This window comes from Peromyscus leucopus, chromosome 10, assembly GCF_004664715.2.
Source record: "Peromyscus leucopus breed LL Stock chromosome 10, UCI_PerLeu_2.1, whole genome shotgun sequence".
Taxonomy (NCBI): Eukaryota; Metazoa; Chordata; class Mammalia; order Rodentia; family Cricetidae; genus Peromyscus; species Peromyscus leucopus.
The window spans coordinates 81,339,096-81,365,953 of record NC_051071.1 but is presented as its reverse complement, the minus strand read 5'-3'; the positions used below and the strand labels follow the sequence as shown (position 1 = coordinate 81,365,953).

General features: G+C 40.3%; 1 protein-coding gene across 2 annotated transcripts in view; it reads right to left on the bottom strand.

Moving 5' to 3' along the window:
- Bmp2k (BMP2 inducible kinase) overlaps positions 1 to 26,858 on the bottom strand; it is a 110,590-nt gene that overhangs the window by 13,441 nt on the left and 70,291 nt on the right. The window contains exons 11-15 of one of the 2 annotated variants that reach the window (XM_028873145.2): positions 23,697 to 23,899; positions 21,999 to 22,097; positions 20,458 to 20,642; positions 16,041 to 16,198; positions 9,655 to 9,765 (exon numbers count right to left, since the gene is read on the bottom strand). In XM_028873145.2, coding sequence (XP_028728978.1) covers positions 9,655 to 9,765; positions 16,041 to 16,198; positions 20,458 to 20,642; positions 21,999 to 22,097; positions 23,697 to 23,899 — 756 coding nt within the window. The remainder of the gene's footprint in view (positions 1 to 9,654; positions 9,766 to 16,040; positions 16,199 to 20,457; positions 20,643 to 21,998; positions 22,098 to 23,696; positions 23,900 to 26,858) is intronic. The other variant, XM_028873147.2, reaches the window with a different exon arrangement.

Here is a 26,858-nt window from a genome sequence, read left to right as displayed (position 1 = left end):
CTGAGCCATGTCAAGAAATGAGCATGCACACAAATTCACTGCAAGGGAGCAGCTCATTGTCAGTAATGGACTGTGTCAGCTGCTCAGTATCCTGGGCAACATAATGAGCATTTACTAAAGAAGTGGAATAACCTATTTGTTAAGAGTCTGCATAAAAATATGCAGAATAATTCTTCATCAGCAGAAGACGCTAAATGAAAGTGCCCTTTGGAGACTTGTTATTATTTAGAGTTCCGTATTCTTCAGTGATTTACTTTTTGTACCTGTAAACTGAATTTATCAGTTTCACATCTTTTATCAGGGATTGAAGTAAAGATACACAGGACATGTGGACAGTAGTTCTGGTACTAGGAGGTCCTCAGTAAAGGGCTACTGTTACTGCACTGCCTAGACTACCTTCATGAAGTACTAACTACCCACTTCTCAGGGTACTAAGGATTAAGTGATAAGGTCAAGGAAGTAATACTAGTGCTCCAGTTCTCTGTACTATCTTTTAACCCCTCACCACTAGGTTCCTATAACATTAGAATGAGAGTTTGTAAAATGTTCTATGACCTTTGCTAGAGATTTGTTGTCCTTCTCCATTTTAACCACATCTTCAAAACGTATTTTTCATGTCAATGGACCACCATGCCCTTGGGCCTCTCTTTCCAAAAGCATATATACAAGTACCACCCAACATCCAAGTCTTGGGCTTTCTCTTACATCTTTCCACTGTTCTGTAACCATGACCCTGTTTCATGGCTTCACCTATTTCCAGAAAGCTTGCAATAACAAAGGATTTCTAGAGATTTAGAGTAGTCTTTCCTTACGTAAGGAACTTGATAGCTACCACATATAGTAAAGCCACAGTGATTTTCCTGCTGCAGCCAATATCTTCAACTTCTGACACGTAAACTGTAAACTACCGGTGGAGTAGCATCACCAGCTAAGGTTCAGCACAGCCTACCAGTGCTCTACCAAGTACAACCGGAAGCTGGCTGCTTCCTTTGCTCTTTAACATTAATGCCAGAGCCGGGCACAGCACCACCAGACTGGTCCTTGTTATTTCTGTTTCAACAAAGTGTTTCTGTTGAGCTAAGTGTCTTGAGGGTACTTAGTCTTCCAAAGGTTCTATGTCTTTGTAGTATTTTTATGTCTCTCAAAGATGGGTAAGACGGTACTTGACTTCAAAGCTCATGGCCTTAGCAACCTGTGCGACACTGTGCTCCTCTACGTATTCTGAAACCACTGTGCTTCTTGTCACTAGATCTGGACAATGAGAGACAGAAGCAAGAATTCCTGGGGGGTGCTGAAAACAAGCTTGCCTCACCAAACAGATGCAAGAACAGGAATCCACCAAGGGGATGTAAGAGCACAAACTGAACAATTCTGGGTTTGTAAGTTTTCACAAAAGACAATTTCTAGGTGTTCGAGTTTCAAAGATAGAGTCTTGCACAATCTAAGTGAGAACTTCAATACCAAATCCAAATTTAGAGGCAATATCTACCACGGCATTTCTTTGGCTAGATTTCTATATAGTTATTATAGTATTCTCTCTTAAATGCTTCATTTAATAAGTAAGGCCCCAGTTAATGATTCACTATTTTAACTCAGTCCTGCAAAGTATGTACCCTTGAATTCATAAATACCAAAGAGCCACATTGTTGAAGGAGTCCTTGTGTGGAGAGAAGACAGCCACACTGCAACTTTTCTCATTGGGTTTCTGCTCAGAGGGCTAACAGCTGGTACACTTTAATCATGTACGAAGTTCCAGTGTCAAGCAAATTTTGCTTCAATGCTCTTTTCTTTGCTATCAGATTATAGAGCATAAATGGCTTGAACTGCTAGTGGAATTACATGCCGTCTGTCGTCTCATCATTCCCGAAGAGGGGAGGGGCCGGGCACTCTAAAGCACACTGTGAATTGGTAGCATACTGCCTGTCATCATTTCCCAGCACTTTGTCATGTTAGGCCTCAGGATTAGTGGATTAGGAAAAGGTTTATCAGAATCTGCTCTACTGCTCAGAAGGCAGGCCAAGTGGCAGAGGCCAAGTTCAAGAAGAAAACCATACATGCTGTGCACTGTATCTTCAAACTCAAGAAGCCATAAAATGGGCTGTTTCATTATGTGACTCATGGTGTAAGTTGTCTTTTGTTTTGAATTGCCTACCACTATTTGTGCTACTTTATAAATAAGTAAGAATCCTGCTCTGATGCTACACTCTTATTAATTATGAGACCTAAAGCCAGTAATCGGCATCCTCTAAGCCTCCGTTTCCATAGAATGTACAATAGAATTCAATACACATAACTAATGTTGCTAATGTCTTGAGACAGAAAAAGCCCTGACCCTCAAGAATCATAAACTGAATCTAAAGGGATAAATTACATACCTCATCAGATTACAAGATGGGCTAACCCAAATTTCATTAAACCTGAAGCAAGTTAAAAATGAAATAAATGCAAAGTAAGAAATCTAAAACTTCAATGACTTAATATGGCCATGTGTGGAAAACACATTTTCAGAATTTCAACGACCTTTGCATGTTTCAGAAGTTGTATCTGATCAAACAGGACCATCCACACTATAACTAACTCAGAGTCACATTTCCTGTTTTCAAAGCTGCTGGGGACAATGCCCAGAAGAAGGACCAGATCAGAAAGGTAGTATTATGTCTGAGGCTGTCTGTCGTGTTTGTTTGCTTCTCAGGCAGGGTCTCACTATGCAGCCCACACAAGCCTTCAATTTGGAATCTCCTACTTTGCTTTGATACATTTTTTTGGACTGATGATGTAATTTGATTATCATCTTACTGGACCCGAATAGTACTTCTGGCAGTGACAAGAGAATCATTAGTTGTGAGGAAAATGAATGGCATTTATAATCTCGCCTGCAAAAAGTATTTCCAGATTCATTAAGGGACATTTGAATATTAATACTATTAATGCATTATTATTCATAATTTGCAGCTAATAAAAAACTATTTTGTGTAACTTTAGAGTATGTTTAGCAGTAAGATGGTCCTTTTACTGTATAAAAATTTTAATGTTATATATTGTTCAAATACACAAATCTAAGCTAAATCCTATCTTCATCCCAGCTTTTATTAATCAATCTACAAATCAACTGATTTTTTTCCAACCAAGTCTTAACTTTCACTTTGTCTTAGATCATGGCAAGTGTGATGGTATGCTCCTGTAATCCTATCACTCAGGAGGCTGAAGGAGAAGAAAGTTTGAGGACAGGCTGTACTACTATCAAAATCGTGTCTTAATCTTTCCCTCCACCCAGAGAAAGAGGATCCATTATTTTATTATATTACCACTTACTCCAAGGGAATCCTCAACTAATTTTTAAAAACACATTCTAGCCAGCCATGGTAGTGTACCCCTTTAGTCCCAGGACTCTGGAGACAGAGTCAGGAAGATCTCTGTGAGTTTAGGGCTGGCCTGGGCTTCATAGTGAGACCCTGTCTTAAATATTAGTAAATTAATTAATTCAAGTATCTGGAATTTTAATCTTCAATCAAAACACATTAGAACATGTGAGAAATTAGGAACATTTTTATGGTGGCACACGCCTTTAATCCCAGCACTCAGAAGGGAGAGGCAGGGATTAAAGGCGTGTGAGTTCGAGGCCAGCCTGGTCTACAGAGCGAGATCCAGGAAAGGCGCAAAGCTACACAGAGAAACCCTGTCTCGAAAAACCAAAAAAAAAAAGGAACATTTTAAAATGAATGGCAGACAGATATTAAAATGTACATGCTAAAATAACACAGTGCTTAAAAAGAAAGCTGTAAGGTAAGCACTTGCACTCTGAATACATCAGGGTGGGGCTCGCAAAAGGGCTCAGCACGGAAGAGCCCTGTGGCCAGGCCTGACGACCTGAGTTCAATTCCTGGACCCACATGGTGGAAAGCAGGGACCAAAGCCCATAGTCATCCTCTGACCTCCGCTATGTATGCCCCTCCTCACCACACACAGAATAGAAATAAGTGTAAAGCAGCAGCCCAGGACTAGTGATGTAGTTCAAGCAGACCACGGGCCTAGAATGTGCAAGGTACTGGGTTCTGATCCCAACACTGAGGGAAAAGTATAAGGCCAAGCCTTGCTCGAGAAGCTAGACAAACAGCAAACTGTCCCAAAATAGGGAGAAGAGAAAAATTATAACCTAATCAATGAAATAAAAGAGCAGATAAAGTCAAAGCTCATTCTAGAAAATTAGTACACTTGATCTGCCTTAAAGTATGAGCAAGTCACATGGGGGAAACATTAGAATCAAGGAAGGAGCAGAAAGCTCAACCTGTAAGATGTCAGAGGAGTGACTGGCATGTCATGAAAAGCTATCAAGGAAGCCCAGTGTCTTAGCAAACCTGGGGTGGGAGAAGCATACTTCCCAGTTTACACTAGAAAACATGAATGTATGAAACAGCACCACACACACTGACAAAATGAAGCATGTGCTTGAATACAGGTATTAACAACATGAAGTACTTCAGAATCTTTCCCCAAGAAAATCTGAAGCCTGGATGGCTTCTCAGATGAATTCTTCTAAGTATCTTAGGGAAAACATGTAGCTCAGACACTGCCGCCTGCAGAGTAAGGAACAACATTCCCCAAACATATTTCAAAAGACAACAAAGCTGAAAAAAAAAAAAAACTGAAAACGACACCATAAGAACAGAAACCAAGGTTATATCCTTTATAAGGTAAAAATCCTTTAAGAACTGAAACCAGCAGTATTTTTAAACCACAATACATTATGGGAAAGCAGAATAGTCTAAGAGGTCCAAGGTGGCTGCTCCTTCTGTGTTTCTATCATCCCCACTGTCCTACACCATTTTGCACTCAGTCCTCTGTAGAAGTTAAATCACTCTGCCAGCCTAGGAAATACTGCATCTAAAGCAGAATTCCTTCTGTCCTTCCAGTTCACTTTACAAGCCCCCTACTGTGAAAAGAGAAAGACTGACATTCATTTGCTGGCATTCTCCAACTAGAAGACAAAGAAAAATCATGACCAAAAAAATGTACAAAACTATAAAGTATCCCTAGAAATGAAAATATACCAACCTAAGAAATACAGTGACACTTGCAATTAGAAATCATAGGCAATAAAAGGGATTTCTAAGCTGTAAATAGAGAAAACATTGCAAATATTTTAAACTAAAAGATCAATCCACAATGCACAATATCCTTACATTTAAAAAAAAGATACAAGAAAATATATATTTCAGACTGAAAAGACTTACTACATCTCTAGCATAAAAAATAATAAAAAAAAAATATTTATACCAGAATAAAGTACCTTGAAAACTAGAAGCAAAGATGCTAAAAGTGTCCAAGGAGAAAAGAGAGATGGGGTAGAAAAACAAGCAGATCAGTGATCACATGGCATCACACTTCTCAACAACCGTGAGAGAAGGCACAAGAAGGAGAACCTCCAAACTCCGAAGAAAACCCTAGCCCCTGGAAGGCTGGCACAGGAGGCTGTGAAGTGTAGAGCCAGCCTGGGCTACAAGCTGAGATCCCCTACCCACCTAAAAATAAATAAGTAAATAAAAATCACAGAAAAAAATTATGTAGGTTGAAATTATTTTTTCACCCAAATTATCAACCAAGTGTCAGCATGTTTTCTGAGGCAGTGAGGCTTCATGACTATTTCTGCCATGCACACAGTCTCAAGAAAAAAACAACAAACAAACAAACAAACAAAAAACAGTAGTTGCTTTATCAGGAAAAGAAAAGAAAAAAAAAAAAAAGACCAGGATATCCAGGAATTTCCAGGAAGACTAAAAAGCAAAAGAAACTACTAAGAGACTATGACAACCATGAAGCAACCAATCTGGATGGAGATGAACTAACAGGATACATAATAAACTAGGCAAGTAAGAAAAAACAATCCACAGGCATACACAGCGTGGCAACAAAAGCAGCCCAGCAGTGACTCAGCGTAGGAACCTGCAGAGGGGGTGACTGGGGCATGCTGAATCTGGGGGGTGAGGGGCGGGTCCACGGTCCAAACTGTGCCTAGTCTGGGCAGAGGGCACAGCAGGTAAAGTGCTCCCTGCACAAAGGTGAGGACCAGAACAGTTCAGATCCCGAGTCCAGATACAGCTGGGTGAGCATGGCAGTTCCTTGAAATCCCCCAGAGCAGGATGGACAGCCAGAAACAGCTCAGCCAGAGACCTTGCCTCAAGGAGGAAGCTGGAAAGCGATTGATATCCAGATTCTAAAATACAGTTTTATGGGGTGGATTTGGGGGTTTTGTTTCATTTTTTTGTTTTGTTTTGTTTTGACATGTGGCATGTGTACATGTGTACTGGAGATCAAAGGCATAATAAGCACATGCTCTAGCCTACACTGCCAGCCCCAGATAGGGTACTAAGAGATAGCATTTATTTGGACTGTCTCTGTTATATGGCACATGACTGTACAGACACAACTGAATGTATGCACATGAGAAGGCCTAACAGTATAATTAATCTAAATCCATGTGTGCCAAAATAAGAATTTTACACATGCCACCTAAAATCAATTTGAGGAGGTTAAACAAAAAAATAAAAAGTTTAGCATGATATATTAAAATGTCAGAAGTGGAAAATTATCTCTGCAGAGTTTTAACAAAAAGGAGATGGGGAAAGATCAGTCATGGAGATTTTCTGGCTAAATTGGACATTGTAAACTATATGCATTATTTCTATTATTTTAGTTGCCTGTGTGTGTATGCATCTGTATGGTGTGTGCACACCGAGTACAGGTGCCTGTGGAGGCCACAGGGATCGGATCTCCCTAGAGCTGGAGCAACAGGTTGTGGGTGCTAAGAACCAAACTCGGATCCTCTGAAAGAGCAAGATGCACTCCTAACCATGAAGCTATCCCGAGTCCTACATTAAAATAAAAATTATTTTAGTTATTTTTAAAATTTAAAATTGATTTTATAAAACAGGCTGGAAAAGATTTTTAAAAATCAATCAGTTAAAAGTCTTAAGATTTAAGCTTGTGCTGGCTGGTTTTATGTCAGCTACAATCATTTTGGAAGAGGGAATAGCAAATGAGAAAATGATCACACCATAAAGGCCAATGGACAAGCCTGTTACCTCTCCCCACTCTCCTTCAAATTCATAGTCTCTTTTTTCATTGTATATGTGTGTATGTATGTGTGTGTGTGTGTGTGTGTGTGTGTGTGTGTGTTCCTAAATATAACCTGCTCAGTCTCTATAATGTTACTTCTAAGTATGTTTCCAGGGCTGACTGTGTGGTACTGGATAACCAGTTGGTGTACTCTTCCCTGGGGAAGACTATTTCTTTCGCTCTCAGCATTCCTTAATAGCTTCTAACAAATTTCTCTTTTAAATAAAAAGGATGCAGTTTGTGGTGATGCATGCTTGCTATCCCAGCATTGGTAAGGCAGAAACAAGATGAGGATCTCAACTTTGAGCATGGCCTATATATCAAGGCAATAATATGACAGATAGACGAATAGATGATAGATGGTAGGTAGGTAGGTAGGTAGGTAGGTAGGTAGGTAGATAATGGATGGAGATAGATAGATAGATAGATAGATAGATAGATAGATAGATAGATAGATAGATAGATAGATAGATAGATATAGACAGATGGACAGATAGAGGATGGATGCATGGCACAGTTCCCTAACAAAGCCAGTGTAAAGAACATTAGATTTGGGACAGTGGTTCTTAAATACACAGTAGTATTAGACTTAACTTTACAGCCTTCTGACTATAATTGTACTTGTTTTAATTTTACATAGCCCTTTCTGTATGGTTTACTCAGAATGGATCTAGCAGGCTCAAGGACAATGGTTAGTGCACCTGCTCACTCTCCAGAGCTCACTGCCCTCATTTTCTACATGGAGCACATTTTACTAGAGATGTTTTACCCCCTCGCACAACTATTTCCTGAAGTTTAAGGAGAGGTTAATTTTAGTTTCGGAAGATTCATTCATTCTACTACTAGAGGAAAATGAATACCTTATGTTTACCTAAAAATTATACATAACAAAATATTTCTAAGCTTTCTAGTACATAGGCCAGTGGTAATATCTATTTTAGATTTTTTTTATTTTAATTAAACTTTGAGTCTGAAAAGTATCAAATTAACACGGCTCTCATAGCAATTACTTTTTCTTGTCTCGGGCACATTTCTTCTAGACCCATTTTCTCCTTTTCTTAGTTTTCCAAATGAAGCCATTGCAGTATCAACAATGCTCATGCTATGCCACAAGTTCTAGAGCGAGGGCATTTTTATCGTACCTGCCCTGGCACTAAGACATACTTAGCAGTGCCTTTTGTAGATCCCATAAAGTTTTCACACAATGACCTCTAAGTCATTATTGGGTTGGTTACTGGGCAAGATCAAAGACAAGCTATGCCTCCAACCCTCAAAAAGCTTCAAATCTACCAGAAAACGTTCACAGAGTTAAACAAAATGACAGTGCCAACCAAGCTCAGATTTGTGAACCAACTGCTAACTACAAAATCCCTAAGTCAACAGGAAAAGAAGGGTGCAGAAGAGCAGTCAGTGAGTGTCCTCCAACTTCTGACTTTCCCAGAGTCCCTCAAAAGTGGTTTGCATGGGTATGTGCAAACCTAGGGAGGGTCACGGATACCAGCAGAAGAGCACAGAAGAACTAACCCTGAAACTGCTTTCTGCATCAGGATCTCAAGTCACTAAGTCCGGAGGTTCTTGAAGACTGATGGGGCATTTCTGGAATATAATTAAAGAAAAACAATGCACCCTCGACTTAGTATTTTAGCAGTGTGAATCACCACACAGAAGGGACGAAGCAGATGTACCTTAGCTATCTGGCCCTGTTAAGATGTTATGTCATCCATGAAATTGACAATGATAGAGCAACAAGCAGAAATGTGAAGAAGACAGACTATCTTCAATAACAGCAAAGAATAAAATATGGAGTGTGACAAAAATTAGAAACATGGGGCTGGAGAGATGGCTCAGAGGTTAAGAGCACCGACTGCTCTTCCAGAGGTCCTGAGTTCAATTCCCAGCAACCACATGGTGGCTCACAACCATCTGTAATGAGATCTGGCGCCCTCTTCTGTATACATAAAAAATAAATAAATCTTTAAAAAAAAAAAAATTAGAAACAATCTCAATTTGTGATCTGCATTAGACAATTACTTTGAAATTACTATTAGTATTAGAATAATCTTACACAGTGAATAGCATCAGCATTCAACTTCTGAACCGAAATCAAAAGAATGAATAGAAGAAGAGTAGTTAAAGTGTTGTGCCAACTACGAAATCATTAAACAATCATAAAAGAGCATGGATATGCTAGGAAAACACCAGATTTTTAATCAAAAGCTAAGTATAAAAATATTTTAAATATATTTTAAATATGAGACATTTTCAAGTACCATTTTTTTTTTAAAAAACTAGAACCGAATAACTGGCGAACAGACTTATGTTTCTCCCATGTGACCCAGCATTCCCCCATGTTGGCAAAGACACAATCATAACTCTATATATAGGTCAACCATTAGGACCAAAGGTGGCTAACAGCTGACATCATTTCTGTTTTCTACTTTCTGAACCTAACATCTACATCTTACTTCTTGAACTTAATCCAGCTTTGCTGCTGTTGTTCTGGTACATTTCAAGGACAGTGAGGCCACACATGTAACTTGCCTGAGTGAGAAATGAAAGGGACAGAACCAAAGGGGTCTTCCGGAGGATGGCTATGTGGAGCAGAGGGTGGGTCTACACTCTTATCTGAGGGTGCGCTCTCCTCGAGCCTGTCTGCGAAAATAAGATCAAACAAAACAAAAAATAAAATAAAATAAAGATGGTTTTAAATGAAAAGTGACAGACAGTATAAATCAAAGTAAAAATTAAAGCAACCGCCTTTTTGAAAAATTTAATTCACAGCCCCGTTCTTACGAGGACCAAGGCTTTGCCCTATGGCTAAGTAAATATGTACTGCTACAAGAGCGAGTTTAAGGGTATTAGTCAGTGCTGGGTTACACTAAACATAATTTACCTAATACATGAGTCTGGTTCACTTAATACTAGCTATCTACATTTTATAACAGGTTGAACTTAAGTTTAAATCCTGCTTATTACAAAGACATATTTAACAGACTTTCAACCAAAACCTATAGAAAAATATCATAAATGGTTATTCATTCATAAAATTGGTAAATTCTAGTTCTCAATAGTCAAAAAAAGAATTCACTCTATTTCACATTAGTCATTTCTCCTAACACTCTGTACTATTATTCACACACACACACACACACACACACACACACACACACACACACACACACACACAGTATATTTATTCATCTAACAAATGTTGAAGTATTCAGTATATACCAAGCACAGCACTGTTCTGAGCAACTGGAACGTAACATCAAACAAAAGGAAGACCCCCACCCCCCCACCCTCGTGTAGTCTATATGCTTACACGAAAAACAAACAAGTAACGCACACTGTAAGAAATGTACACAGCGTGTTAGAAAACTAATAAAGCTATAGAAGGAAGTGTAGCGCGGAGAAAAAGAGCACGCAGGTGGGCAGTGACAACGAGTGACCCCACTAACTACAGGGTACCAAAACACCTATCAGCAGCCGGGGTGGAGACACCACAGAGGAATGGCAGCAGGCAGCTGTGTTTGAGAAAGAATCGACTCTCTCCACTCCCTGGTCATGGCTGTCTCCCCTGCACTTAAGAGCACTGTCTGCTCTGGGGATTCTTACACACACCAGCTAAGCACTTACTGACTTTTTCTTTTTTTATACAATGTCTCTTTCCTAACTCTTAGCAATCAAAATTATACTATTTGAAACTTGTCATGAAAGAGATTGTGGACATTCCCAGTAGACCCTTGTTCCACAGCCATTTAAAGAAAAAAAAAAAACAAATTCATGTTCATGCTAGCTTGTTTTCAAGTGCTCTTTTGGTGAGTCAATTATGTTGTGTTCAATTAAATTTTAAGGGGCTGGCGAACAGGGAGGAAGCACAACAGGTCTGAAATGTCTAAGAAGGAATGTACTGCACCTTTTCTCACATGTTCACACTCTATTGTTCAGGCACCTATTAAGGAGCTAGTTTCATAACATCTTTCTGAAAAAAAAAAAAAAAGAGCGAAGACCATTTTTATATGATGGAGGGTTCCCAATTCCCTGTGGTGGAAAGCAATGCTGACACATGGAAGGCCAGTCCTGAGAGTCTCCTGGGCCAACTATAAACCGGAGATTACGCACTGTATCCAAGTCCTCCTAGGCTCCCGTCTTCTGTACACCCCCTGGATTCTACCATCTGAGAGTAGGGACAAAGGACAGAGTGCAAAGGAGGCTGAGCCAAGTGATGGCCACAGCAGCAGTATCTAAGAAGTGCAGTTCCTGAAGTCCAGACAGCATGGAGGACTTAAGTCTGAATTAGGAACAGCCTTCTTAAACATCTGCATACTGTCAGGAGTCCCTACTACACAGACCTAGTGAATCAGAATATCTAAACGTGAACTTGGGAGCCTCCATTGCATTCTCCAAATTCACAAGACACTGTCATGCCAGTGATGCCCAGATTATGAAAGTGCAAAATCACCACTACACTCTTTGAATCCTTTTGCACTCGGTATATTATCTTCAACAATCAAGTAAATTGTGGTAAGTTTATAAAGAGCACGGTGCAGTTATAGCAAAGAAACAAACTTCATGTGGGAGTCAGCTGACCATTATATAGGGGTTTCCATGAGGAAAAATACAGGAGATACTGTTGTATGAAAAACTTATTTACTTGATTATTTTCAAACAGAAGTCAGAATACATTTATAACAAAATGAATCATGTTCACATTGTTCCACAAAACACAGAATCAATTTTAATGGAACATTTTTTAAATCACTTAAGGTTTCTAAAATTCACATAATCTGGGTCTCAGAACACAGAATACAAAACAAATACACATTAACTTATTATACAGTCAATTACATAGAAATAAAAACAAAATTCTTAATGTGGAACTACATTTTAAAGACCTGGTTTCAAATGAATGGTTTTCTCTCAATTAGAAGGCCTGAAGTTAATACAAGAAATTTACCTCATCGTGCCTTATAAAAGAATTGTGTTGGCAAGTAAAGACAGATTCTTTCCAAGGTGTTTAATTGATATTGATGGTGAAAACATAGGATTTGAAAGCTCTGAAAGCAAAGTACTTTCCATTATATCACCCCAGAATGAAAATACTCTAGGAGGTATTTTACGTATGCAGGTTAAATAGATAATGGCCTCAAATAACAACTAATGGTTAATAAACAGGGCTGTAGAAAGCAGTCTTCATGGATACTCTGGAGCCAGCCTGGTGTGCCTGAAATACTGTTACTCTGCACTAATGACACTGTAGCAGGTCTGAATGAGCTTTAGGAAAGGGTGCTTACTGGTATTTTACCCATAAACTAATTAGAGATTCTGACATTTACAACTATTTTATTGTATCTTCAAAAATTATACAATATACTCAGTAAAACTGCAAAACAACCAGTCTTTGGGTTTCTGTTATTAAATAACAGAATAACAGAAAGGTAGTTATTTTTGATGAAATTTTAAACAGTAAAACTATTTGTCCACAAGTAAACCTCCCATTGTTCTTAATTAGCAGTTACAAGTATACAGCTATTTAACCAAATGCAAGTTTTGATTTTCCCCAAACAGGTGGCATTCTAATTACTGTTTAGTATATTAAATAGCATGACAACTAGAATCGTGAGGCTTATAAATTAAATTTGGATGCTTTGGTACAAAAGACAATGACAATAGCAAGCTTAACTTAAAAAAGAAAATCTGAGACAAACTTTATTGGTTTAATGTACTGTTATTAAGAAAGTGCCAGTAAAAGATTCTGAACCATAAATTACACTCATTTACACTGAAAGTTAAAGCAACAATAGTTTATATGTTAAATGCCTGTTGTAGGTAATCAATGATTTTCCTAAAGAACACTAAAAAAAAAATGTTATTACTAATTTTAGTTTTAGTATCTCAAAAATGTTGCTATGACTTTAAAATTGCTTCCTATATGAAGCACACAAGTCATATATAGTTTTAGACATTATCTTTCTCCTGTTAAACAAATAACCATATGCCACCTTAACAGGAAAATCTTGAATGGTAATGTGGCCACTCTGTAACCAATATATCACATCACCTACAAGGACAGTGTGCTCTCAAGAGCCACAGGAAGATGGCAGTCTCTCCCCAGAAAGCATTTCATTAACCAAGCACATGTGCTTTTACAGACAACTCTGGAAAACTGTTAATAAATATGTGTGCCAAGAAACAAGTGCACAAACAAACAAACCATGTGGTATTCCAAGTGCATTAGTAAATGATTTCTTCATTTTGGAAAAAGTTGTTGGGGACAGAAGAAGCTAGCAATAATGAATACAATACCCACTAACTTTCACCGCGTAGTCTCCTACTGAAATTAAGAGACCCTTGCCCATCAGAATGACTTAAACTCTACCATACAGATCAAGTGTTGGATACACTACTGCTGTACCTAAATCCTCATCAAAGATGACCACTGAAGTAAAACCATGGAAAGAGACGTTCCTCAGTACATGCATCCTATAAGTTATCGTCAATCTCTGAAGTTCCTCTCTCAACTCCAGCCCACTCACTCAATGTTAAAAATGTTTTCCACCTGTTTCCCGCTGCCATCTGCCCATCTGAAGTTAGCGTTGTGTGCCCTTGACTCTGATTTGATTTTTAATTTACCAAGAAACCTTGTGCGTGATTTAAATATAATTTCAAAATGCTAGCTAAACATCTTAAGATTAGGGGCGATGGCTCTAATTCCCTGTGTCAAAACAATCACTTCATTTAGCTCCCCTAACAACCCTGTCTCATCTATCCAGTTTACAAGGGGAGCAGGGTGAGAATGAGGGCAGCCAAGTGACTTCCCTGGGACTCTCATCCAGTGGGTTTTCTACGTGCTGAAGTAAGTGCAGAAGCCCAGTGACAGTGATGCCCATTGCTCAAGGCCCCTGGGTAGTTTGCAAAGGACAGTGGTTGCTCCCAGCCTGACTTCCTGGGTCTTCACTTGAGGCCTGGCATCTTTTAATGCAGTATGATGGAGTCTGAGCTGCCTTTGAAAACAGGCACACAAGTACATGGGAATCACTGATGCTTCCCATCTTCAAATTTGAAAACAGTTGTTCCAAAATTTTAAAAGATGAAATTACACAAGCAGGCACATACACATACAGTTCCTGCCTATACCAAATAAATACCACATTTTATAAGACACAATATAATAAAATCCTTTACCTAGCTCTTGACTTTTTGAAGGGAAAAAAGTGAGTTTTTAACTCAAGAAACAGAGAATAATTATTTAGTAGACCCTTGTCAGAGCACATTAAAAATCGAGACCATCTGCTTCTAAATTAACCCTGGCTGGGGAGACGGCTCAGCTACCATACTTGCTGCACCAGTGTGAGGAAGAGAATCCAGATCCCCAGTGTGGGTGCCAGGCGGGCATGGTGGCTACCTATAGCTCCAGTGCTCAGCAGGCAGCCAGGAGATTCCAGACAAGGTGACTAGATAAACCACAGCTTCTAATCTGTGGGTCCACCTGAAAGACTATCCCTCAAAGAATAAAGTGGAAAGGGATCAAAGATCACTCTTCAGGTCACCACAGATATTCAAGCACATATGCACACACATACACACACACACACACACACACACACACACACACACGCACACACGCACACACGCACACACGCACACATGCACACGTGCATACACACATTCATAAAACACTAAAATAATCTATAAATGACAAGCACTTGACTACTTCCTCCTGCATCTCCCTTTACTATTACTCAAGAGATCATTTATATCCTCTTTTTAAAGCCATGCTTTTGGGGCTATTTAAAATAAACTCCAGAAAAATGCCAAACAAAAATGTTGATTTAAAAACATTTTTTAATATGAGGTAAGATTTGTTTTATCAAAGTTAACAAATGTATATCAGGGGCTTAAAATTCATTTTTAGATCCATATTTAAACACCAATATACAAAATACAAATTTAGATGCCAAAGATGAATGCCTTACAGAAACCCCTTACATGAATGCAGGCCATCTGTGAATTTTACATAAAATACATATGAATTCAGACAAAGCGTTTCATTTACTAAATGTGTTCATAAAGCTAGTTACATAAAGCTAGTTAAATAAAACAGAAATTAGAAACTGGGAGTTAGGCCCTTCTCTTCATATACAAAACAGGGAAACACACTGTATATGAGTATATACATATATATGTATATACACACCCATAGACATACATACACAATCCTTAGAAACTAGAAAATCACCTACATTTTTCACAAAATGAGCTTCTTGCTCTTAGTCTGCAAACCTCTTCAAAACAACCACATTCTTCCAAAACAGATCACTTCTAAAATATATGCAGCAAGTCCTGACATATATATTAGGTAGTTTGAGTTTGAGAAAAGGTATGATTCCAAGCAAAACCACTGAGATATCAGATTTAAAGTGGAAAGGAATTTCTTTAGCTTTGGCCATATCAGGACAACGAAGCAACCCCTTTATGTCACCACTCATGAAGAGGACACGACCAGACATTAGCATAATGTAGCCCATGTCTTCTCTGGCATTGTCAAGGGTGTCTCAGACACACCACTCTTCTACTGAGTGTGCACCACAGAGCTGCAATGTGATGAGTAAGGCAAGGTACTGAGAACGTCTTCTCTGCTTGAACATTCATCTCCATGTCTTGAAGACAGTATGAATCGCACATTCATAGATAGCAGTTTTTAGGGGTTAGATATCAGCAATCTTGAGTTTATTAGCTACTATCAAGCAACTAATTTCTAAATGTGTGACACAATATAGCTTAATAGTATGAAAGAAAGTGACCTGAATTTTCCCCTCACACACACAAAAACAACTGCTCACACCACCTCTAAGCAGTCTTTGGCCTTGCTGAACTACAGAGCCGTGACTACTGGGAAGCAAAATAAGCCTTCAAGTGCCCCTTACTTGATCTTAGCAGGTCGAACTCCCTGTCCAGGAGCTCCTCTTCGGTTAGCTTGGAGAAGTTGTCTTCTCCGAAAGGATTCCACCCTGACATATCAGGCGGGTGACTGACGGTCTTCTCATTTGTAAAATGTGTGGCCGCCTCTTTCTCAGCAACTGGCCTAGTTGAAAGAGAAAAGAGAATGAATGAAAAGGATGACGTCCCAGTGGAGGAAACATCGGGGCTCCACTTCACACTTTAGAAACTTAGAAAACACGACCGGGGTACAGGATGGACAGACAACCGCTGTAATCTGAACTCCCCCACAAGGCACACAGTGCTATAACCACCTGTGTGTGGCACACCTGTGTGCTCCTTTCCCAGTCCCTCACGCCTCAGGATTCTAGTCCATAAGAAAGGAACACAGCAGCCGGGCAGCAGCGGCGCACACCTGTAATCCCAGCACTCGGGAGGCAGAGGCAGGCGGATCTCTGTGAGTTCGAGGCCAGCCTGGGCTACAGAGTGAGTTCCAGGACAGCCAGGACTACACAGAGAAACCCTGTCTTGAAAAACATTGATAAGGAAAAGGGAAATACAACATCAACTTAACAAGGCTGCTGAAAAGAGTAAATAATTCAATACATGTAAAGCGAAAACAGTGTCTGGTCTAAAAAACAAAACCAAACAAAAACAAAATAACAAGCAGTTGGTACTAGTCGTCACTCTCAAAGTTAACAAGCCCTAAAGTGAAAATCAGTAACCACCCCAACAGTATCACTCTAAAACCACTACTAAATACCGTCAAGTGATCCTATACCTATGCTAGATCATATTTGGCTATATGGAGACATCACAATGAAAATTATACTCCTTACTACTACCAAATATAACTACCAAAAAAGATGACGCGCTGATTTTGCCTTATAAACAGGCTGAGTTAAACGAGGGTTCTTTTGTAGACACATAATACACCACTCATGGTGTTGAAAGTATGGTCCTGGGCCTGAGTCCTCTGGTTCTATGCAATTTACCGGAAAGGCCTGTATAGGTTTTAAGAGAAAATCCAACCCTAAAGGCATCTCAACCCAAGAATGCCTGGGGACCCCCTCACCCCACCCCAACCAGAAAGCACAACACAGAATGAGGCAACAGAGCAAAGTTATCAGGTTTCTGTCACCATTTGGGTCCAAAAGACAGATAGCAGGCAAGAATCTCCACATTAGAGGAAATATCTTAATTGTATAAGCCTTGGCTCATCTCCTGAATCACTGTCATTCCCAACACATGGGCTGTAGAAGTGAAAACAGAGAGCAAAGGATGTCCTTTTCATTCCTAAATCCAGGCCTGCTTGTTATATTTCAGCCAAAATAAGACTGTTTGTAAACAGTTACTGAAGGCTAGAACACACAAAAGAAAAACAAACAGCAATTTACTTAATTAGACTTACTCAGCAAATAGAACTTGGCTATCGCCAAGTCAAAAATCTACCTTCATGTGGCAGAATTTCATCTCTATTTCCAAAATGTTTTGGACTTGTGGAATCCTTAAAACACACAGCAGATAAGAGAACTCAGAGAGTATTTCCCTTCTGCAGACGGCTTTTCAAACGGTCTGGCTTCCTATCTGAATCATTCTCCCACTCCTGATTGTTTTTGGCACACTACTCAACAGACTGTCACCTTAACCCACAATTCAGACATATAAAAGTACAGCTACAAGGTCTGCACAACACCACACAGAGCACTCGGGACCTTAGTTTAATCTCCAGCAGTTGGCTGGGAGTGAGGGGGTTAACAAATCCTTTACACTTCTCTCCAAAAAGAATGAAACCTGATCCCTAATCCCACATAATACTTTTCTTACTGTAGTTAAAATTACTTACTTTATCACACTGCATTTCTTTAAATGGCATTTGATTTAAATGACTGTAAATAATTAAGAGCATTTTGAATAAATTAAAAATATAATAAATTTCACTAGTAAAATCCATATAGGGATGCTGGAGAGACAACTAGTGGCTAATAGCACTTCCTACTCTTGCAGAGGATATGGGTTCAGTTCCCAAGACTCACATGGGGGCTCACAACCATCTGTAACTCCATTTCTAGGAGACTGGCGCCCTCTTCTGGCCTTAGAGGGAACCAGGTACCTACATGGTACACATACATACATGCAGGCAGAACACTCACACACAAAAGAAATAAAAGTAAATAAATGTTTTGTTTTATTTTTTCCTTTTAAGTAACACAGAAGCTGGAGGTACCACTCACTGGAAGACTGTGCACTTGGCATGCCCAAGGCCCTGGCTTCAATTTCCAGCACAGATGACAGACAGGCACAGACAGATAGTAAATGGAAAGATTTCTGCCATGTATTATTTAGCTTTAAGATACTGACGAGAGCTGGGCATGGTGGCACATGCCTTTAATCCCAGCACTCAGGAGGCTAAAGCAGGTACATCTCTAAGACTGAGGCCACCCTAGTCTGTTAGAAAGCCCCAGGACAGCCAAAGATACATAATGAGACCCTGTATCTCAACAACAACAAAAGATACTGGTGGGGCTGATACAGTAAAGAGATGGCTGACTTTTCAGGCTACTGACTTACTTAAACCTTATACTCCTGAAAGACCATCAGCCTCTGGAAGTACAACTATACACAATGGGAATTGAGTATTCACTGTGGAGCCCTGGACGAAACAATCCGTGTTACCCCCACACAGCAGACGCACTATCTAAACTTTTATTATCTGTGGTTTGATTTTTTTTTTTTTCTGTTTCTTGGGCAATACTGCGAAAGTAAACCTCAGTTGTTGCCATGTGGATTTCTAATGAAAACAGCAGCTTAATCAGCATATACCAACTAGCATCAAGCAAAATCTGTGATTCTAGTAAGAAAGACTACATCATTCTTGTCACAGAGGGACCAAGTTTACAGATTTATTAGACCACTACTTGAATTTCATAGTTTACATCCTACTGGATCTAATTTGTTTCAGATATGTATTTTTGATCTTAATTTTCATATAATAATGCTACTAATGTATTATAGAAAAGTGCTAAGTAGACAAACAAAAACTAGAGTAAGCAAAGAGCAATGGCAAACACTGATTTGCACGTTTAACTTCTGTTCTCCACTACACTAATTTGTCCCAACTCATGTACCTTGATTTTTGCTTCAGAAAAGCAGCTCATTAATTTTTTAAAAATCTCCTTCCTGGTATCACCCCAGTGTGTAACAGATCCCTATCATTCTTCTTCTTCTTCCCTCCCCTTCCCTCCCTCTCACTCTCTCTCCCTCCTTCTTTCATTCACTCCCACACACAACACCATGACTAAGTGTAGACTTACCCTCTTTGGACACATACAATTTACGGTACAATGCTGTTGTTCCTCATGCCCACTGTCTACTCAAACTCATTTTCTCTCTCTCTCTCTCTCTCTCTCTCTCTCTCTCTCTCTCTCTCACTGTTTCAAAACCTGCAACTGTGTAAGAGCTGATGAACTCGTTACTGGCACACCAGTCTTGTATTTGAAGATATTCACATTGATTACTTTGGGGTAGAAGAAGAATGTGTCTTTGTGTGCACGTGTACATTTGTGCATGTCTCTGTGTGTACACACATACGGAGAGAAGAGACCAAACGCAAGTGGTATTCCTCAGGGGATGTCCGTCTTGTTTCTTGATACTGGGTCTCTTAAATGGCTTGGGGCTCATCAACTAGGCTAGGTTGGGATCGCCAGGGGTCCTCCCATTTCCCTCTCCCCAGCTCTGAGATCACAGTGTGTGCCATCACTCCCTGCCTTTTCAATAGACCCTGAAGACCAAATGTAGGGATTCGTGCCTGTGTGGGAAGCACTTTACCAAGCCATCTCCCGACCACTTAATACTGGCTCGAAAGTACTTACTAATATTAGTGTCACATCCAAGTGTGAGAAACTTTGTACCAAAAGTTCTTCAATTTAGTGTAACGACTTCCCATATAAAGTACCCATACAATAATTCTAACCAACCAATTACACTGTTTGTTACACATGATATACTTAAAATGCTTGTCCCTGTGTAAAAAAAATTATATAAATTTCATGAATAGTCAAGCTAATTGAAGGTAGTAATAACACATAAGTAGAAAAAGTTAACATGTTATTTATTTTCAAATACTAAAGCAGCTTTCTAGGACTTTGCTTCTACTTAAATTACAAAGAATGCTTTTATGTGCACACTAATAAATTCCTCAGGTCTGGCTAAACTTTGTCTGCAAATAGCAACTGGCAGAACTGCAGACGGTAACTGAAGGAAGACACACTAGAGGACTAGGAGGGAGCAAGTCAGCTCGAATGCAGATCAACTAAGCTCCTTCAAGAGCCACTCAGTGGCGCTTCTCCTCAGTGTCACCCACTTCCACAGTAAGGCCCGTGCAGTCACTGGAAAAGCACTTGCCTATTGGCACCATAGGAGGAGTCCACTATGGCTCCAAGCTGAGCGGGAAGTGATGAAGCGTAGGAAACCAAGGCAGGTGAGAACTCCTGAGGGGAAGTAAGATACTCGGGGGATGCCTGCTGCCGAGGCTGCTGATGGTGAGCTAGCAGCTGCTGCTGCAGGAAAGCCTGCTGATACTGCTGCATCTGAAACAAGAAACAACACACAAGCCACGGTCAAGTATCTCAGCACTGCACCAGTGTGCTCCTTCCCTTTCCCATCCACGGACACAAAACGAGAAACCCCAAAATAATGTGTATTAGAAGAAGTAGCTGTTACCAGAAAAGTACACAGGATGATTTAAACCCATTTAATATTAAAAAGCCAGACTCACTTGGCCAGAATCAAAATTCCTCCTTTAAGTGTTTTAGGAAAAAGGGAGGGAAGGAGGGAGGGAGGGAGGGAGGGAGGGAAGGAGGGAGGGGGAAAAAGAGAAAAGAAAAAAAATTAAAAGAAAGAAAAGAAGAGAAGAGAAGAGCAAGCTGTCCTCTGGGCAAATGCACAGCACAGTCCTTCTGTTTCCCTTTCATTCAGTAGACACATGCTGAACGAAAGAGATGTATGACCAAAGATCACAGGAACTCTTATAAACAGTAGTGCCATCAGACAGTCATAATGGGCCACATTCAGATGCAAGAGTTTAATTCTTGAGAATAAACGTCTGCCTTCAATGAAAGCATGTCAAAATAACTTTTTAACTTGTGTGGTGTGTGGTGTGTGGTGTGTGTGTGTGTGTGTGTGTGTGTGTGTGTGTGTGTGTGTGTGTGTTCTTGCCCATCAATACAGGACAAATCAACAGAACGCCAAATGTGTCTCTACCATGACTTCCATTGAAGCGCGCGCATGGGAGGGGCCAGGGCATGTGGAGGCCAGGACCAACATTGGATGTTTCTACCAATCTCTAGCTTGGTTTTCGAGACAAGATCTCTCACCAAGCCTGGAGTTCATCAGTTCAGTTACAAATGGCTGACCTATCTCTCTCTACCCCGCCCAGTGGGATGCTGGGTGGAGCATGTGCTGCAATGGGGACTTGGGGATCTGAACTCAGGTCCTCCTGCTTACATGACAAACACTGTCAACTGAGCCACCTCTCCATCCTCCCTCAGTTAAGTAACAAACCAATCTGCATGTGCGTAGACCAAGGTCAAGATCTGGGTGTCCTTTGGCCATCACTTTCCCCCTGATTTGTTGAGACACAGTACTCTGGACCTGGAGTTCATTGTTTTGGCTAGACTGCCTGGTCAGCAAAGCCCAGGTTTTCCATCTCTGCCTCCTTATTGCTGGGATTATAGGTGCAAGTTGCCACGTCCAGATTTCTGAATGAGTGCTGAAGATTAAACTTAGGTCCTCAAGCATGCACAACAAGGACTTCTGAACTGACTCACCTCCCCAACCCCCAAAATGACTCTGAATGATGAAATTCTAAATACCATCCTGCACACTGTAAATTCCAACTTAGTAACACACACCTAGAGAACATCTAGGTATTACATAGCCCTTACCATTGTAGGATATTGTGATGCTGGAGGATGTGGCTGATAGACTGAATGCATTAAAAACTGTTGTTGAAGTATCTGTTGCTGTTGCATTGCATGCTGATACTATGAAAGAGGAAAAAAAATACAAATCAATACTGTGGTGGTTTGAATGAGAATGGGCCCCACGGGCTGAGATGCTTGTTCCCCAGTTAGTGGTACTATTTGGGGCAGAATTAGGAGATGTGGCCTTGCTGGAAGAGTTGTGGCCTTGTAGGAGGTGTGTCACTGGGGAGGAGCTTTGAGGTCCAGTCTCACTCTCTCTCTTCTGGAAGCTTGCAGATCAGATGCAGGCTCTCAGCTACTGCTTCAGCGTATGCATGCCTGCCTGCTGCCACACTCCCCACCATGATGATAACAAACTAACCCTCTGAAACTCTAAGCAAGCACCTAATTAAATGCTTAATTTTATGAGTTGCCCTGACCGTGGTGTCTCCTCACAGTAATAGAACGGCAACTAAAACAAATATTTGTGCCTTTTCAACATCAGAGGTTTATTATTATTATGATGATGATGATTAATTCTTATTTTGTGTGATGGGAGTTTTCCCTGCATGCCTGTCTGTGCATCATGTGCCCACAGTGCCCACAGAGTTCAAATGAGGGCACTAAACTCCCTGGAACTGGAGTTATTGATGGTTGAACCATCATGTGGATGCTGGGAACTGAACCTAAATCCTCTGGAAAGCAGCCAGTGCTTTTAACCACTGAGCCATCTCTCCATGCCAAGTTCTGTTTTTGTAAGTACTGATTTTTATCAGATCAATGACTAAGAAAATAAAGGCTTAAAACCAATATAAAACAACGATAATCTGTGACTGTCACTTTCTCTATGTTTAGCAGAATTAGTTTTAAAGTAGTAATAAAACATAGTTTAGCTAAAACTGTATCAGCATAGTTTAAGGCTGTCTGAAAGCTAACATGTTCCAGCGCTTCCTGGTTGATGAAGACTGCCTTCCGTGGTCTCTGACTCATTACAGTGAATCTCTCGGTTCCTCGCCCTCCTTCTGGGCTTCCTGGCATCTCACGGCACCACTTACTCACCGCCTCTCTGTCTCTATCAGCCAAGAGTGGGGGAAGCAACACAATGAAGTGTCATGTACACAGTTAGCTCGAGCATAACCCAGACAGAGGGAAAATACTTGCGCACACAGTAGTTCCATTTAGGAAAGTTTAGTGAGACTACAAATTTGCAGGTTTCTATAAAGCAAAGAACAGAATAATGTCTGGTTTTGACTCTATGCCAACACAGTCAAAATAATGAAAAATTAAAAATAGGACTACAAACTAGGCTCATATCCAAAAAATAAAATAAAATCATAAAGACAATGTTACTTTTGAAAATGCATCACTTTTCCCATAGTAGCACTGGAATAGACTCAAAATATAACAAATATAAACTGTTTATTTCTGAATACCAAATGAACACTTTTGCTTCATAAAGCTATGATGTGACCTATTTTTAAAAGAACATCTCTTCATTTAGCATCAAATGTAAATTAACATATTTGTCAATAAGCAGGAAATTATGGGAAGTATTTATTTGAATATAGTTCAAGTTACGATATGCCTTTTAAGCCTGTGATACAAAAGTGAATGCAATGATATTCAACTGCTGTGTGAATTTCACACTAGTTTGCTATCTAAATTAATAAAGAACACTACCTGCTGCAAATAAGCATTTTGAAGTAGCTGCTGCTGCTGCTGCTGCTGCTGCTGCTGCTGCTGCGGAACACGATGCAAATGAAGTTGCTGTAATCTCCAGTCTCCCTGCTGTAGCTGCTGCAGAACTCTATGCTGCTGTGGTGGTTGCTGAGGGGGGCCCTGACCCATTAAGACTTCAGAACCACTTCCAGGTCTCAGTGCTCCTGTAATTCCAAAAACATTGATACACAGGCAATTTTAACAAGATGGAGCTGGACTTCAAACTATTTAATTAAGACATTTCTATGGTTTCATAATAGACATCTGTGTATACATCACATAGTCTAAACCAAGTACTTACTGTAATTGTAAATGCCCATGGATTGTAATTTTGTCATCTACATCTCCGACAAGTACGTATCTCAGGAATGCACCATGTGTTGGCTGCACCTGCCTACCCACTAAAGCAGCTCCACACAAACTTGTTCCGAGTGGTCAGCTCCAGCATGCCCCGTGATGAGTAAGCATCCACACCAACAAGGCTCTCTGGGTCTTAGAGAACATTCCGATCCACTGAAATCCCATTACTCAAAGTCTAGATCAAATTTCTTTCTTGTTCCTTCTCCCAGCAGATCCTCTTAGTTTATGACATTTCACTCTTTCTTTCACAGAGTGATGGCTTACACAGCTATTCTCTTTTACTTTGCTATTAATGAAAATACATTTTTTCTCACTCCCCTCCCTCTCCTCCTCCCAGTGCCTCCACACTTCCCCTCCCATCTGGATCCACTTCTTTTCTAGTCTCTCACTAGAAAATAAACAGGCTTCTAAGGGATAATAAAATAAAATATTAAGATAAAACAAAAACTAACACATCAGAGCTGGAGAGATGGCTCAGTGGTTAAGAGTACTGGCTGGCTGCTCTTCAAGAGGACCCAGGTTCAGTTCCCCGCACCCACATGACAGCTCACAACTGTCTGTAACTCCAATTCCAGGGGATTGGGCATCTTCACACCAATGCACATAAAATAAAGTTAAATACATTTTTTTAAAAAATTAAAAAAAAAAACAACTAGCACATCAAAATTAAACAAAACAAAAACCAACAAACTGAAGGAAGAGAGTCCAAGAGAAGATACAAGAAACAGAGACCCACTCATTTGCACACATAAACACACTAAACTGGAAGGTGTGTGTATGTGTGTGTGTGAGGGGGGGAGGGGAGAAAAGCCCTGACATGACACTGAGACAAGGAACTTCTAAAGATGCTGTTGAGTTCATTTTCTCTTGGCCATCAACTGCCAGGCATGGGGCCGACCCTTAAGAACAGTTTGTTTGCCCAGTTAGAATCCCTTGGAGAAAACTACATTTTCATTTGCAAGTGGTTATAAATTAAATTAGAGATAGCTTCTGGGTTAGAGCTGGGGGCATGCGTCCACTTCTTTCAGCTCTAGGGCTCCACCTGGTGTAGACCTGCGCAGACACTCTGCACGCTGCCTCAGTCTCTGTGAGTTTATATGTGCTTTGATTACGTTTATTTAAAAGGCCTTGTTTCCTTGGTGTCCATCCCCATTTGACTCTTACACTCTGCCTCCTCTTCCACGGGATTCCCAGAGCCCTGAGGGGAAGGATTTGATGCAGACATCCCATTTAGGGCTGAGTGTTCCAAGGTCCCTCACTCTCTGCACATTGTCTGGCTGTGGATCTCTGTATTTGTTCCCATCTGCTGAAGGAGGAAACTTCTCTGATGATAGCTGAGCAAGGCACTCATGTACATGAGCATAATAGAATGTCATTAGGAGTCATTTGATTGCTAGGTTCTTTTCATAGACCAGTATTATTTGGTTTTGCTCTAGGTCACCGGGCTATCTGCTCTCAGGTTCTTGGTCACCCAAGTAGCATCAGGTATAGGTTCCATCCTGTGGAATGGGCCTTGAGTCAAATCAGATATTGGCTGGTTACCTCTACAAGCTTTGAGCCACCACTGTCCTAGCATATCCTGCAGGCAGGACAGATTGTAGATCAAAGGGTTTGGGACAGAGTTGGTGTTTACATTTTTCTTTTGGTAGCCTACAGAATGCCTTCCTGTACCAAAGACACCAGTATGTAGGGATGAAGGTTCCATGTAGGCACCAATTCAACCTCTCCATGTTCAATGAGTTGTATAGGTGTTGTCTTCAGCAGTGGGGCCCTGCCATCAGTTTGTGAAGTGCAACCTATAGTCTGGGTTGTTTAGGGATTCCATTGGGACTCTTTTGGCCATATCTTTAATTCCAGTACTCAGGAGGCAGAGGCAGGGGGATTGCTTGAGATCAAGGCCATACTGGTCTACAGAACAAATTCCAGGGCTAGGGCTACACAGAGAAACCCTGTCCTGGGGGGAGGGGGACAGGGAGACGGGGGGGGGGGGGGGATTCAGTTCAAATTAATGTATCAATTACCACATAGCTATTTTCCAACCAGAGACCAGAGAAGCAGTGATACCTTCTTCATCTATTAGAACCAAGGAGCCTTTTATAACAAACATACCTACTAAACTCTTACTATACTCAATCTATTGATATTGTCTCTTGAATGGACATTTAATTACAACCTCTACAAAATTAACACAATGAAAATACCTTTGAAAAGTGGCTGAAAAGGTCTATGAAATATCAAAAAGGAGTAAAGTAAATATACTAATACTATGTAATGACTGTTTTCTCTTCCAATAATTTACATTAAATTTATACACAACTGCTACAGTTTGGATGTTTAATCCCCCCCCCCCAAAGGACCAGGTGTTGAAAGTGTGGATCCCCTAGAAGACACTATTGGGAGAGGGAGACAGTGGAATCTTTAGGATGTGAGCCCAATGGGGGGGTCTTCAGTCCACCTGAGATATGCCCTTCAGGGAAACTATGGACTTGTCTTATGCTATGAGGTGGACAATTAATGTGAGCTTCCTGCCATGCCCCCAACAGAGACCTGGAAGCAGCTGGTCCATCCATCATGAACAGGAATCTCTAAAACTATGAGTCAAAAGACAGCTTTGCTGTTAGCAAGTCATCAAGCACATTTGCTGAAGCAATGACCCTACAGACAAGAAACCCTCAAGACTCCACTCACAAAACTTTTAGACCTTATATATATATAACTTCAGCAAAGTAGGAAAATGACGAAAGAAAAACCAACATGCAGAAA